The sequence below is a fragment of the Ranitomeya imitator genome, chromosome 1 (genome assembly GCF_032444005.1).
Source record: "Ranitomeya imitator isolate aRanImi1 chromosome 1, aRanImi1.pri, whole genome shotgun sequence".
Taxonomy (NCBI): Eukaryota; Metazoa; Chordata; class Amphibia; order Anura; family Dendrobatidae; genus Ranitomeya; species Ranitomeya imitator.
In genome coordinates, this window is record NC_091282.1 from 823,081,499 (window position 1) to 823,097,567 (window position 16,069).

Genomic DNA, 16,069 nt, shown 5'->3' on the forward strand with positions numbered 1-16,069 from the left:
ATAGTTTTTATTGTGGAAAAGCTCCAAAACGTAAAAAAAACGATATAAATGAGGTAATGCTGTCATCATACTAACCCGAAGAATAAAACTGCTTTATGAATTTTACCACACGTGGAACGGGGTATAAAGAAAAAGAAATTTAGGAATTGCTGGTTTTTGTTCATTCTGCCTCCCAAAAATCAGAATAAAAAGCGATCAAAAAATGTCATGTGCCCCAAAATGGTACCAATAAAAATTCAACTCGTCCCGCAAAAAACAGGACCTCACATGACTGTGGGCCAAAATATGGATAAACTATAGCTGTCAAAATGTGGTGATGCAATAACTATTTTTTTGCAATAAAAAGGTACCTTCACACTAAACAACTTCACAACGATATCGCTAGCGATCCGTGACGTTGCAGCGTCCTGACTAGCGATATCGGTGTTTGACAGGCAGCAGCGATCAGGATCCTGCTGTGATGTCGTTGGTCGCTGCAGAAAGTCCAGAACTTTATTTTGTCGCTGGACTCCGTGCAGACATCGCTGAATCGGCGTGTGTGACGCCGATTCAGCAATGTCTTCACTGGTAACCAGGGAAAATATTGGGTTACTAATCGCAGGGCCGCGCTTAGTAACCCGATGTTTACCCTGGTTACCAGCATAGAAGTAAAAAAAACAAACACTACATACTTACCTTCAGCTGTCTGTCCCCCGGCGCTGTGCTTCTCTGCACTCCTCCTGCATCCTGTGTCAGCCAGCCGGAAAGCACAGCGGTGACGTCACCGCTGTGCTTTCCGGCCGCTGTGCTCACAGTCAGTGCAGGAAAGCAGAGCGCCGGAGGACAGACAGCGGAAGGTAAGTATGTGGTGTTTGTTTTTTTTTACTTTTACGATGGTAACCATGGTAAACATCGGGTTACTAAGCGCGGCCCTGCGCTTAGTAACCCGATGTTTACCCTGGTTACCCGGGGACTTCGGGATCGTTGGTCGCTGGAGAGCTGTCTGTGTGACAGCTCTCCAGCGACCAAACAGCGACGCTGCAGCGATCGACATCGTTGTCGGTATCGCTGCAGCGTCGCTTAGTGTGAAGGTACCTTTAGAGTGTAACAGCTGCCAAACATAAAAACCCGCTATAAATAGTAAATCAAACCCCCCCTTTATCACCCCCTTAGTTAGGGAAAAATAATAAAAAAAAAAAAAAAAAAAATGTATTTAATTCCATTTTCCCATTAGGGTTAGGGCTAAAGTTAGGGTTTGGATTATGTTTACCCAGTACCCTGAGTTATTTACATGCACTATTGCTTTTACCTACAGTAGAGAATATTTCATTTTGTTTCTATCTTATGGGATTTATCTGTAGGTTAACCCCTTCATGACCCAGCCTATTTTAACCTTAAAGACCTTGCCGTTTTCTTTATCGCCTCTCATTGGGGGACACAGGAACCATGGGTGTATGCTGCTGCCACTAGGAGGCTGACACTATGCAAATAAAAAAATTAGCTCCTCCTCTGCAGTGTACACCCCACCGACTGGCATTAAACTCTTCAGTTTAGCTTAGTGTCAGTAGGAGGTGGACACGGGTCTTTCATTAGACCCTTATCTACCTCAATGTGCGTCGTTTCTTTTCAGGTTTTCTTCCAGAGGGATACAGGGTGAGCAGTCACACCTGTAGTCCCACAATACGGACTATGAGTACGGCGTGTACTGCCACCCCGTATCCTCATAGATCCCTCTCCAGGACCAAGATCCTAGCACAGAAGCGTGCTCAGAAGTCCGGTCCTGGCTCCGTCCCCCACCCACTCGCCTACCAGAGCCTGTCGGTCGGAGGAGACGAGGACGTCCATCACAGCTCCGTGGACGTCTCATTCCCCTCAGGTTAGTAACGGCGTGGGATGTTTAGGTGAGTATTTCCCCCTGGCGGGCTCTCCATTCCCCCGGGATCTTTTCTCCAGATGTCCCCCGGTCCTCCCTCATGGCGTTTGTTTTGGGGGGATCCCAGGGACAGCCACGGGGGCTGTGGCTCATTTTCCTCCTGGGCTCTCCTTCATTGGCGGCCGCACAGCCACGGTGTCTCCCTTGTGGAGTCTCGGCCTGGCGGGCTGCCGCGCCGCTCCCCCTTGCGGTCTCGCTTCTCGGCGGCCGCGGTGTGTCCTGTGTCTGCACGGCGTCCTTGGCAGGGTGCCGTGCCGCTTGCTTTCTGCGGCGCTCCGACGCCGCCACTCTCCAGCGGCGCTCCGGCGCCGCTATTCTCAGGCGGCGCTCCGGCGCCGCGATTCTCTGGCGCCGCGATTTTCCGGCGGCGCCGGCCTCTAGTTTGGGTCCCGGCTTCTGCCGGGGCCTGCCTCTGGCGCCGCGGCCCCGCCGGTTCCGTTCGGACAGCCTTGGCGGACTGCCGCTCTTCTCGGACTCTACGGCGCGCTGCTCCGGCGCCGCGGTTCCCTTCTCCGGCGGCGCCGGTCTCTAATTTAGGTCCCGGCTTGCGCCGGGGCCTACTTCCGGTTTCTCGGCTCCTCACTTCCGGTTCTGCGGGCGGGCTTCTTTCCCGCCCGACATACTGCGCCCTGCCCACCGGCGCCTCTGCGTCTGGCTCCACCCCCTTCCTCGTGGGTCCCTCGGCCGGTGTGCACCGCTTCTCACAGCAGCAGCACTCGCATCTTCTGTGGCTCAGCATCGCAGAATCAGCACCTCAGGGAAGTTCTCCGCCGAGGACAAGTGGGACATCTTCCAGGACCGGGTCCGTGAGTAGCTGCACTGCAGACTGACACCCCCCTCTGCCCACTGTCCCCTAACCCACTGGCATCTTCAGGGTCCCTAAAAATGTCTACCTCTAAAGGGGGCCGCTCTCGTCCCCCTACCTCTTCATCTTCTGCCTTAGTCACGTACTTTGCATGTTCGTCCTGTAACAGCAAACTTCCCTCAGGTCAGTCCTCCCCGCTGTGTCAGTCCTGCAGCAACCCGATTGTTCCCACCGCCCAGGATCCCCCGGCTGTTCCGCCCGAGAGTGATCCCCCCATCCCAGGCTGGGCCGCTTCTCTGTCACAATCGGTGGCCGATTTAACACGGGTGTCTCAAACCCTGGTGTCCGCGCTGGATCGGTTACCCCTGCAGACCCCTGCAGTGGCCAGCGGGTCGCAGGAACCGCCGCCCGAGCCCTCCTTGATTAGCCACAAAAGGTCCAGACAGCAACGTCGGTCTGAGTCCTCTTCGCGTTCCATCTCGCCGCACGGCCCTCCCCCGCGGTTGGTGTCGCACCGTTCCTCCTCCCCTGAGTCAGGCGAGGCTTTATCTGATGCGCCCTCAGAGGAGATGTCGGAGTTGGATCCTAGCCAAATCGCCACCATGAGTGAGTCGGTCCAGAACCTCATTCGGGCTATAAACCAAACCTGCGGCATTAAGGATCCCTCTACGGAACCCGCAGATCAGGCGGTTTCGTTTAGACGGGCCAAACCACCTTCAAGATTTTTTGCCCCTCATCCTGAATTCGAGGAAATCCTGACCAGAGAGAGAGAGAATCCGACCAGACGTTTTCAGAGGGGAAAACGCCTGGGGGTGTTATATCCTTTTTCACCAGATCTTACCGCCAATTGGACGGTCTCTCCCTCGGTGGATCCACCTGTGTCCAGGCTGTCCACCAACACGGTGCTCCCACTGTCCGGCGGAGCGTCTCTGAAGGATTCTAACGACAGAGTTATAGAATCCTTCGCAAAATCTGCCTTCGAAGCGGCTTCAGCAGCGCTATGCCCGGCCTTTGCTTCCACTTGGGCCTCAAAATCCATCTCAAAATGGGCCAAGGATCTGCGGCGAGGTATCCTGGACGGGGCTCCTCCCGCGCAATTAGCGGAACTTGCCAACCAGATTTCCCACGCTGGTGAATACCTGGTTTCCGCCTCCCTGGATGTCGCGTCTTGTGCGGCTCAGGCTTCCAGCAATGCCGTTGCCATTCGCCGGACCGTTTGGCTCAAGGCCTGGCAGGCGGACTTGTCCTCCAAAAAGTCCCTCACTAGTCTGCCCTTCCAGGGCTCTCGTCTCTTTGGTTCCCAGCTGGACCAGATCATTAAGGACGCCACTGGGGGCACAAGTTCCCTTCTCCCCCAGGCTAAACCTCGTCGCCCTCCTCCTAGACGGCAGTTTCGCTCGTTCCGGCCTTTTCGTCGCTTCGCTGCGTCAAACTCCTTTTCCCAGCAGCAACAGAGGCCACAGGCACGTCAAGAGAAGAAGGCGGTGTCCTTCAGGCCCACTCCGTCCTGGCGTCCTCGCTATTCCCAGGGTAGATCGTCCAGGCCCAGGACTGGAAGATCCACTTCCGCATGACTCTCGGCAAGACTCCAGCCCAACTCCCAGGTTGGGGGGCCGTCTTCTCCGTTTCAGGGACGTCTGGATTTCCGCAGTAGAGGATGCATGGGTCAGGGAAGTTGTGTCTTCGGGATACAAAATAGAGTTCGCCTCCCGACCCAGAGATCGTTTCTTCCAATCTCGTCCTCCAAAAGATCCCGCTTTGGTTCCGGGCTTCTTCGCAGCCATCGCTTCTCTGCTCAAATCCGGGGTAATCGTTCCCGTCCCAGAAAAGGAACGGTACACGGGTTTCTACTCGAACCTCTTTGTGGTACCGAAAAAAGACGGCAAGGTTCGTCCCATTCTGGACCTCAAATTGCTGAACAGGAGGGTTCGCCTGAGACACTTCAGGATGGAATCCCTTCGTTCAGTAATTGCTTCCTTGGAGGCTCAGGAATTTCTATGCTCTATAGATATCCAGGACGCCTACCTACATGTTCCGATATTTCCCGGTCATCACCGTTTCCTGCGCTTCGCAGTGCAACAAGATCATTTTCAGTTCGTCGCCCTGCCGTTCGGCCTCGCAACCGCGCCAAGGGTGTTCACGAAAATCATGGCGGCGCTGATGGCCATCTTGAGAGTCAGAGGCTTGGTTCTGTTTCCATACCTCGACGACATCCTCATCAAGGCTCCGTCTTTTGCTCAGGCCCACGAAAGCTTGTCCATTGTTCTCGACACCTTATCCCGTTTCGGATGGCTGGTCAACCGGAAGAAGTCCTGCCTTATTCCTTCTCAGCGCATCATCTTTCTGGGCATGCTCTTCGACACTCGTCTGTCCAGAGTCTTCCTTCCCAAGGACAAGAGATCCACCCTTTGTCGGGACATTCTCTTGCTCCAGGGTCCTCGGCCTCCCTCCCTCCGATCGGCCATGAAGGTTCTGGGGAGGATGGTAGCTACCTTGGAAGCGATTCCCTTCGCCCAATTCCATTCTCGACCCCTTCAGCAAGCCATTCTGTCTCAGTGGGACAGGTCGGTCTTCTCCCTGGATCGGCCGATCAGACTCTCCTTTCGGGTCAAGCGGTCTCTCAACTGGTGGCTGACGTCTCCTCTCATCTCCCAGGGCAGGTCCTTCCTTCCGGTTCACTGGCAGGTGGTGACAACGGATGCCAGCCTGATCGGCTGGGGTGCGGTTTTTCGCCACCTGACGGTTCAGGGCCGTTGGTCGCTGCAGGAGTCCGCGCTGCCGATCAACGTCCTCGAAATTCGGGCCATCTTTCTGTCCCTCCGCCATTGGGAAAGGATTCTCAGGGGCCTTCCAGTCCGGATCCAGACGGACAATGCCACGGCTGTGGCATATGTCAACCATCAGGGGGGGACTCGGAGCTCCTTGGCCCTTGCCGAGGTGTCCAAGATCCTCCTTTGGGCAGAGGCAACGGTTCCGGTGATATCCGCGGTGCATATCTCCGGCGTAGAAAACTGGGCCGCCGACTTCCTCAGCCGCGAGGGTCTCGCGGCGGGGGAATGGTCCCTGCATCCGGAGGTCTTCCATCAGATTTGTCTTCGATGGGGAACTCCGGATGTGGATCTCACGGCGTCTCGGATCAACAGGAAGGTTCCACAATTCGTCTCCAGGTCACGCGATCCTCTCGCAGTGGGCGTCGATGCTCTGGCCATTCCTTGGTCACAGTTCGAGATGCCCTATCTGTTCCCACCCCTTCCATTACTTCCCAAACTGTTGAAGAAGATCAAAGCGGAAGGGGTGCCGGTCATCCTGATCGCCCCGGATTGGCCCAGGAGAGCTTGGTTCGCGGAGCTCGTCAACCTTCTCGCGGACGCTCCCTGGTGCCTTCCAGACAGGCCCGATCTGCTGTCCCAGGGTCCGATCTGCCACCCGAATTCTCGGTCGCTCAGTTTAACGGCGTGGCTGTTGAGACCGCGGTTCTAAGAGCGTCCGGCCTTTCGGACCGCGTCATTCACACCATGATTCAGGCTCGGAAGCCTTCGTCTTCCAGGATCTACTACCGCACCTGGAAGGCCTACTTCCGTTGGTGCGAGTCCAACCGCGTGCCGCCTATGGTTTTTTCCCTGCCTTCTCTTTTGGCCTTCCTTCAGGCAGGACTGGATTCGGGCCTGGCTCTTAGTTCCCTGAAGGGTCAGGTCTCTGCGCTTTCCATCCTCTTTCAGAAGACCTTGGCCTCTCGGCCACAGGTTAAGACCTTCTTTCAGGGGGTAGCCCACGCCGTCCCGCCGTACAGGGCCCCTGTGGAGGCATGGGACCTAAACCTGGTACTGGACGTTTTGAAGGTTTCTCCCTTTGAACCTCTTAGGGAGATTCCTCTATCAGTTTTATCTTGGAAGGTGGCCTTTCTTGTGGCCATCACGTCCATTCGCCGCGTTTCCGAGCTGGCGGCACTGTCTTGCCGCCCTCCGTTTTTGGTCATTCACCAGGACAAGGTGGTCTTCCGACCTCCACCTTCTTTTCTTCCTAAGGTGGTTTCCACCTTCCACCTCAACGAGGACATCGTTCTACCTTCCTTTTGTCCAGCTCCGACTCATCCTCTGGAGCGATCGTTGAACAAGCTGGACCTAGTCAGGGCAGTGAGGATTTATCTGGATAGAACATCCTCTTTCCGGAAGACGGATTCATTTTTCGTCATTCCTGATGGCACGCGCAGAGGCCAGCCGGCTTCTAAAGCGACTATTGCTCGCTGGATCAGAACGGCAATTTTGGAGGCTTACCGGGTCAAGAACAGAGTGCCCCCTCCTGGGATTAAGGCTCACTCTACCCGGGCAGTCGGCGCCTCCTGGGCGGTGCACCACAGGGCTTCCGCCCTACAGCTTTGCAAAGCGGCAACTTGGTCTTCCATCCACACGTTCGCCAAATTTTACAAGGTCCATACCTACGCATCGGCGGACGCCAGCCTAGGCAGAAGGATCCTGCAGGCGGCAGTGGTGAGTCCTCTGACCTGATGGAAGTCTGTTTTCCCGCCCTTGGGACTGCTTTGGGACGTCCCATGGTTCCTGTGTCCCCCAATGAGAGGCGATAAAGAAAACAGGATTTTTGGTTGCTTACCGTAAAATCTGTTTCTTGAAGCCTCCATTGGGGGACACAGCACCCTCCCAATGTTTTTGTTATATGTTCTCTGACTGTTCTCACGTTTACAGTTCTCAAGTTTGTGGTTATGGTTTTTCAACCTTGTTCTTTCTCCTACTGCTTTCTCACTAACTGAAGAGTTTAATGCCAGTCGGTGGGGTGTACACTGCAGAGGAGGAGCTAATTTTTTTATTTGCATAGTGTCAGCCTCCTAGTGGCAGCAGCATACACCCATGGTTCCTGTGTCCCCCAATGGAGGCTTCAAGAAACAGATTTTACGGTAAGCAACCAAAAATCCTGTTTTTTGCAATTCTGACCAGTGTCCCTTTATAAGGTAATAACTCAGGAACGCTTCAACGGATCCTAGCGGTTCTGAGATTGTTTTTTCGTGACATATTGGGCTTCATGTTAGTGGTAAATTTAGGTCAATAAATTCTGCGTTTATTTGTGATAAAAACGGAAATTTGGCGAAACTTTTGAAAATTTTGCAATTTTCACATTTTGAATTTTTATTCTGTTAAACCAGAGAGTTATGTGGCACAAAATAGTTAATAAATAACATTTCCCACATGTCTACTTTACATCAGCACAATTTTGGAAACAAAATTTTTTTTTGCTAGGAAGTTATAAGGGTTAAAATTTGACCAGCGATTTCTCATTTTTACAACGAAATTTACAAAACCATTTTTTTTAGGGACCACCTCACATTTGAAGTCAGTTTGAGGGGTCTATATGGCTGAAAATACCCAAAATTGACACCATTATAAAAACTGCACCCCTCAAGGTACTCAAAACCACATTCAAGAAGTTTATTAACCCTTCAGGTGCTTCACAGCAGCAGAAGCAACATGGAAGGAAAAAATGAACATTTAACTTTTTAGTCACAAAAATTATCTTTTAGCAACAATTTTTTTATTTTCCCAATGGTAAAAGGAGAAACTGAACCACGAAAGTTGTTGTCCAATTTGTCCTGAGTACGCTGATACCTCATATGTGGGAGTAAACCACTGTTTGGGCGCACGGCAGGGCTTGGAAGGGAAGGAGCGCCATTTGACTTTTTGAATCAAAAATTGGCTCCACTCTTTAGCGGACACCATGTCACGTTTGGAGAGCCCCCGTGTGCCTAAAAATTGGAGCTCCCCCACAAGTGACCCCATTTTGGAAACTAGACGCCCCAAGGAACTTATCTAGATGCATAGTGAGCACTTTGAACCCCCAGGTGCTTCACAAATTGATCCGTAAAAATGAAAAAGTACTTTTTTTTCACAAAAAAATTCTTTTAGCCTCAATTTTTTCATTTTCACATGGGTAACAGGATAAAATGGATCCTAAAATTTGTTGGGCAATTTCTCCTGAGTACGCCGATACTTTATATGTGGGGGTAAACCACTGTTTGGGCACACGGCAGGGCTCGGAAGGGAAGGCGCACCATTTGACTTTTTGAATGGAAAATTAGCTCCAATTGTTAGCGGACACCATGTTGCGTTTGGAGAGCCCCTGTGTGCTTAAAAATTGGAGCTCCCCCACAAGTGACCCCATTTTGGAAACTAGACCCCCCAAGGAACTTATCTAGATGCATATTGAGCACTTTAAACCCCCAGGTGCTTCACAGAAGTTTATAACGCAGAGCCATGAAAATAAAAAATAATTTTTCTTTCCTCAAAAATGATTTTTTAGCCTGGAATTTCCTATTTTGCCAAGGGTAATAGGAGAAATTGGACCCCAAATGTTGTTGTCCAGTTTGTCCTGAGTACGCTGAAACCCCATATGTGGGGGTAAACCACTGTTTGGGCGCACGGCAGAGCTCGGAAGGGAAGGCACGCCATTTGGCTTTTTAAATGGAAAATTAGCTCCAATCATTAGCGGACACCATGTCACGTTTGGAGAGCCCCTGTGTGCCTAAACATTGGAGATCCCCAAGAAATGACCCCATTTTGGAAACTAGTCCACCAAAAGAACTAATCTAGATGTGTGGTGAGGACTTTGAACCCCCAAGTGCTTCACAGAAGTTTATAACGCAGAGCCATGAAAATAAAAAAAAAAAATTATTTTCTCAAAAATGATCTTTTAGCCTGCAATTTTTTATTTTCCCAAGGGTAACAGGAGAAATTTGACCCCAAAAGTTGTTGTCCAGTTTCTCCTGAGTACGGTGATACCCCATATGTGGGGGTAAACTACTGTTTGGGCACATGCCGGGGCTCGGAATTGAAGTAGTGACGTTTTGAAATGCAGACTTTGATGGAATGGTCTGCGGGCGTCACGTTGCGTTTGCAGAGCCCCTGGTGTGCCTAAACAGTAGAAACCCCACACAAGGGACCCCATTTTAGAAACTAGACCCCCCAAGGAACTTATCTAGATATGTGATGAGCACTTTGAACCCCCAAGTGCTTCACAGACGTTTACAACGCAGAGCCGTGAAAATAAAAAATCATTTTTCTTTCCTCAAAAATGATGTTTTAGCAAGCATTTTTTATTTTCACAAGGGTAACAGGAGAAATTGGACCCCAGTAATTGTTGCGCAGTTTGTCCTGAGTATGCTGGTACCCCATATGTGGGGGTAAACCACTGTTTGGGCACACGTCGGGGCTCGGAAGTGAGGGAGCACCATTTGACTTTTTGAATATGAGATTGGCTGGAATCAATGGTGGCGCCATGTTGCGTTTGGAGACCCCTGATGTGCCTAAACAGTGGTAACCCCTCAATTCTACCTCCAACACTAACCCCAACACACCCCTAACTCTAATCCCAACTGTAGCCATAACCCTAATCACACCCCTAACCACAACCCTAATTCCAACCCAACCCTAACCCTAATCACAACCCTAATTCCAACCCAACCCTAACCCTAAGGCTATGTGCCCACGTTGCGGATTCGTGTGAGATTTTTCAGCATCATTTTTGAAAAATCCGCGGGTAAAAGGCACTGCGTTTTACCTGCGGATTTTCCGCGGATTTCCAGTATTTTTTGTGCGGATTTCACCTGCGGATTCCTATTGAGGAACAGGTGTAAAACGCTGCGGAATCCGCACAAAGAATTGACATGCTGCGGAAAATACAACGCAGCGTTTCCGTGTGGTATTTTCCGCACCATGGGCACAGCGGATTTGGTTTTCCATATGTTTACATGATACTGTAAACCTGATGGAACACTGCTGCGGATCCGCAGCCAAATCCTCACCGTGTGCACATAGCCTAATTCTAAAGGTATGTGCACACGCTGCGGAAAACGCTGCGGATCCGCAGCAGTTTCCCATGAGTTTACAGTTCAATGTAAACCTATGGGAAACAAAAATCGCTGTACACATGCTGCAGAAAAACTGCACGGAAACGCAGCGGTTTACATTCCGCAGCATGTCACTTTTTTGTGCGGATTCCGCAGCGGTTTTACAACTGCTCAAATAGAAAATCGCAGTTGTAAAACCGCAGTGAAATGCGCAGAAAAAACGCGGTAAATCCGCCATAAATACGCAGCGGTTTAGCACTGCGGATTTATCAAATCCGCAGCGGAAAAATCTGCAGAGGACCAGAATACGTGTGCACATACCGAAACCCTAACCCTAACCCTACCCCTACCCCTATTCTAAGATTAGTGGAAAAAAAAAAAAATCTTTATTTTTTATTGTCCCTACCTATGGGGGTGACAAAGGGGGGGGGGGGGGGGGGTCATTTATTATTTTTTTTATATTGATCACTGTGATAGATTATATCTCAGTGATCAAAATGCACTTTGGAACGAATGTGCCGGCCGGCAGATTCGGCGGGGGCACTGCGCATGCGCCCGCCATTTTGGAAGATGGCGGCGCCCAGGGAGAAGACGGACGGACCCCGGCAGGATCGGTAAGTATGATGGGGTGGATCGGAGCATGGGGGGGGTGGATCGGAGCGCGGGAGGGGTGGAACGGAGCACGGGGGGGGTGGAATGGTGCACGGGGGGGGTGTGGAACGGAGCACGGGGGGGGGGGGGTGGAACGGAGCAAGGGGGGGGGGGGGGGTTGGGGGTGGATCGGAGTGCAGGGGGGGTGATTGGAGCACGGGGGGAGCGGACAAGAGCACGGGGGGAGCCGGAGCACAGGACGGAGGGGAGCCGGAGCAGTGTACCGGCCAGATCGGTGGGCTGGGGGGGCAATCGGTGGGGTGGGGGCACATTATTGTTTCCAGCCATGGCCGATGATATTGCAGCATCGGCCATGGCTGGATTGTAATATTTCACCCGTTATAATAGGTGAAATATTACAAATCGCTCTGATTGGCAGTTTCACTTTCAACAGCCAATCAGAGCGATCGTAGCCACGGGGGGGTGAAGCCACCCCCCCTGGGCTAAACTACCACTCCCCCTGTCCCTGCAGATCGGGTGAAATGGGAGTTAACCCTTTCACCCGATCTGCAGGGACGCGATCTTTCCATGACGCATATGCTGCGTCATGGGTCGGATTGGCACCGACTTTCATGACGCAGCGTATGCGTCAAAGGTCGGGAAGGGGTTAAAAGTGTTTGGGGATGTGTCAGATTTCCTTTAAAAATAAATGAAATGATCAGTGTTCTAAAAGCAGAGCAGTAGAAAATGCTTTGTAGGAGGTACACCTGTAGTACTGATCCATATGTAGGCTATTCTGAGAAACCGGCTATAACGGGAGAACATCTGGAGGACATAAATTCAATTTCTCCCACTGTTTAACTATGAAATAAATAAAGAAACATTTCAGTATTACTATAAAAAAGTTAGGTGAAAAAAGGAGCAAAGTCTATACCCAGGTCTTTCCGCTGCAATGTTTTCCTTTTTCCTCTTTGAGCATACACAAATGCATCTTTTGCAATAGCTTCAATGAATAATTCCTGTAAAACAAAAATACATTTGCATTTTTTTTTTTAAATCAACGACATCCTCTGCACTTAATCATATAATGGAAATACAAAAATACTAATTTCACAAGTCACTCACTATGAGGAGTGAATTGACAGGAGTTTTGCAAAGAACAAAATATATTTTAAACAATACATCTAGGAACAATAATTTACACAATTGGTTGTGTTTAAAAAAAAAAAAAAGTCAACAGACAGTAGCTGGAGCAGCTGTGCAATACACAAAACAATTCTAGCGATGAAGTTTTAATAGTACAAGTCACAAAATATTGATCTTAAATGTTGTATTCTCTTGTTTAAAAAATAAAATATATGTTTTTATATTAATTTCCACTCCTTGGCAATTTTACAGCACTTGGAATATTTTTTTCCAGTTTTGCAGATACCATTCACTGTATCATTCCAATATACAACTCATCTTGCCAAAAAGAAAAAGCCCTCATACGGTTGTCAATGGAAAAATAAAAATAAGTTCTGGATTTTGGAAGAAGTCAAAGCGCAAACGTCCATGTGTCGCCCAAGAAAAATAAATAAATAAAAACAATTAGGCTATGTGCACACGTAGAATGGGCTACTGCGGATTTTTCCGCAGAATTGCTAAATCCGCATTGGAAAACCGCTGCGGTTTTTAATGCGGATTTATTGCAGATTCCGCTGCGGTTTTCCATCTGCAGTTTTTTATTGGAGCAAATGGAAAACTGCTGCGGATTCTGCACAAAGAATTGACATGCTGCGGAAAATAATCCGCTGCGTTTCCGCGCGGCTTTTTCCGCAGCATGGGCACAGCGTTTTTGGTTTCCCATAAGTTTACATTGTACTGTAAACTCATGGGAAACTGCTGCGGATCTTCAGCAAAATCAGCATCGTGTGCCCATAGCCTAAGAACATGGCCATCACACAAATCTGGGAATGTAACCCAAGGATGGGTTCAGACGAGAATATGAAAGAAAACCAGCCTAGTAGTGCAATACAATTTTAGGATTGTGGCAGCACATTAGTTAGCGGGACTAGTCCTAGAGGCATGCGCTAAGTGCAGACAAGAGAAGTACATCAAGCGGTTATGACATCCACAGAGGTGCGACTGTCCCGCCACCGCCTGCTGATGTCCTGCCAATGTGTGATTATTGCTGTGACTGGGCATACAGTGACATTCTGCTCAGGCTACTTTCACACTTCTGTCGGTACGGGGCCGTCGCCATGCGTCGGCCCGACGTACGTTGTGAAATAAATGAACAGCGGGTGCAGTTATCCAACGCATCCGCTGCCCCACTGTAATGTTCGGGGGAGGAGGGGGCGGAGTACCGGCTGCGCATGCGCGGACGGAAATGGCGGACACTTCGCACAAAAAAAGTTACACGGAACATTTTTTTGTGCCGACGGTCTGCCAAAACGCGACATGTTGCAATATGTCGCTAATGCAAGTCTATGGAGAAAAAAGGCATCCTGCGGGCAACTTTGCAGGATGCGGTTTTTTCTCCAAAACGACGCATTGCGACGTAACGACGGAAGTGTGAAAGTAGCCTTACATGTCACTACCATGGCGTGCCATTGTGCACACCCGGAGTCTGCAGCAGGCATGCTAGCACAGTACTGCGGCTTTTGACAGCTCAGCACTGGATCGTGTCTGCTGTGAGCGCGCACAGGGACGCGCCTGGCCTGTCAGACTTCGTGGATGCACAATGTGACGCCATGGCAGCGCCACATAAGCAGGTGGTCACAGTCACAATCAATACCACATGTGAGGGCTTTAGGGAGGCAGAGGGCACTGCAGAGAGGCCTGATATCAGCTTGTGGGACTACAGCAGCCAATACCTGGCTCCCCGACATTGGGGGTGCGACCGTTGGGAGAGCTAGAAATCAGTAAATGACAACGCAATGCTCCGGATACTGGAGGTAACTTTTAATGACAGGTCCCCTTTAAATAACATTTCACCTAGAAATGCCATCACACGCCTGTGGTAACTATCGCAAGGCTTTGTGCACACCCGTGTGTAACCGTAGCGCTAGTGACGTGTGCTGCCGAGCACAGGACACAATGCCCACCATAAGGAAGCACACACAGTGGAAGAGCATGGCCCGCACCGGGCTCTCACCGTGGCCTTGCTGATAGCAAACACCGCCTCCTGACTGGCCAGAGACACATCCGGGTCCGACTTCATCAGCGACTTTATCCGAGACATTGGCAGTTTCGCTAGCTTCTGCGAGGCCACTGGCTGCACTGGCACCGCCACGTTCTCGGGGTGTCCGCTGCTCTCAGCAGCCTCAGGCTGAGCGGCGCCGCCCGCCATCACCTCCTCCTCAGAGGCCATGGAGAGAAGCAGCTGAGCAGCACACAGCAGCGCGCGGCACGGAGGAGCGCGGGAAAGTATCACGTGACCATGTAGGTAGTCGGCCGGTAGTAAAGAAGGTTTCCTATTGGTGACATCCGGGTCGTCAGCAGTGTACTGTTACAGCCCGGCGTCCTATACTGACAGGTCTCCCCCTGAGTGGTACCAGACACCTACCTGCTGGCGACTGTCACCGGGTTTCACCACAGAGCGGTGCTCATAACGTTCAGCTATGACAACAAGGGGGTCTCCTGCAGACCCTGAGGTGTCATGCCAAGCCGTTAGTGACCTGTGGTCTTGTGATGGGTGCATCCGATTTGCGTGAGTTAAAGAAGTTGTCCACTACTATAAAGTTTTTTGTTTTTTTTCATAAATCTTGCTATTATGTGCCACTGAACACATCTACTGTGTTTATTTTAGCAATATTAGCTGTTATCATGCTGTAGCAGCACATCTTCAGTGCTGGATTCAGCTCTCATGGGGTTAATCGACAACTTCCTTTCTCCTGAGGGTGCATACTAAAACCCTATGTGGCAAATTTACCTATGCCTATGGTAGATATTTTAGTCGTATTCATCTACATCTCTGCCTATTTTAGATTTTTTTTTACCGTTTCATTTTCTTAATTTAGTTTTCCTTTCCACTTCACTCCATTTGAAGCAGAGTAACCAATTTATTTACATATGTATTTATTTGACATAAAGTTGCAATACATGAATGTAGGGGTCAAATTTTTTGGAAACGGAATAACGGTTTTGAGCTCTGTTTTTTTTATTGGAATATGTTCATATTAGTACAACAACGTTATCTTCCAAGTTTCATTAGGATCTTTTTAGGGATTCACTCTTTATGCGCCATTTTCTGCCATACCTATGCCTAGTGTGTTATCATGGTTGGAAACGGAAAAGCGGTTTTGAGCTCCGTTTTTTTTATTGGAATATGTTCATATTAGTACAACAACGTTATCTTCCAAGTTTCATTAGGATCTTTTTAGGGATTCACTCTTTATGCGCCATATTCTGCCATACCTATGCCTATGGTAGTTTTTTTTCTAAAGTTGAATTTTTTGAATCTTTTTTCCTTTCCACTTCACTCTATTTAAAAATAAATTAGCGGAGGTTAAACTTTAATTGCGTTTTCAACAAGGCAAACCCATACATTTCTATATAGTAACTTAAAATTTGAAATAAACACTGAATCCCTAAGAAGATCTTGATGAAACTTTTAAAATAAGTTTCTCATTAATATGAACTTTTTCCAGCAAGAAAAACAGAGCTTAAAAATGTAATTCTGTTTTCAACAATGTTAATTCATACATTCCTATATAATAACTTTACATTTCAAATAAACAGTGAATCCCTAAGTATATCTTTATCGAAAATGTTTGCCTTAAGGGACCTTCACACACAACGATATCGTTAAGGATATCGTTGCAACGTCACGCTTTTTGTGACGTAACAACGATCCCGCTAACGATCTCGTTATGTGTGACAGCGACCAACGATCAGGCCCCTGCTGGGAGATCGTTGGTCGTTG

At 49.6% G+C, this 16,069-nt stretch overlaps 1 protein-coding gene across 1 annotated transcript in view; it reads right to left on the minus strand.

The window, feature by feature from the left end:
• POLE4 (DNA polymerase epsilon 4, accessory subunit) overlaps positions 1-14,579 on the minus strand; it is a 40,181-nt gene extending 25,602 nt beyond the window's left edge. The window contains exons 1-2 of the mRNA XM_069740425.1: positions 14,300-14,579; positions 12,095-12,179 (exon numbers count right to left, since the gene is read on the minus strand). Coding sequence (XP_069596526.1) covers positions 12,095-12,179; positions 14,300-14,515 — 301 coding nt within the window. The 5' untranslated portion in view covers positions 14,516-14,579. The remainder of the gene's footprint in view (positions 1-12,094; positions 12,180-14,299) is intronic.
• Between the last annotated feature and the right edge of the window lie 1,490 nt (positions 14,580-16,069).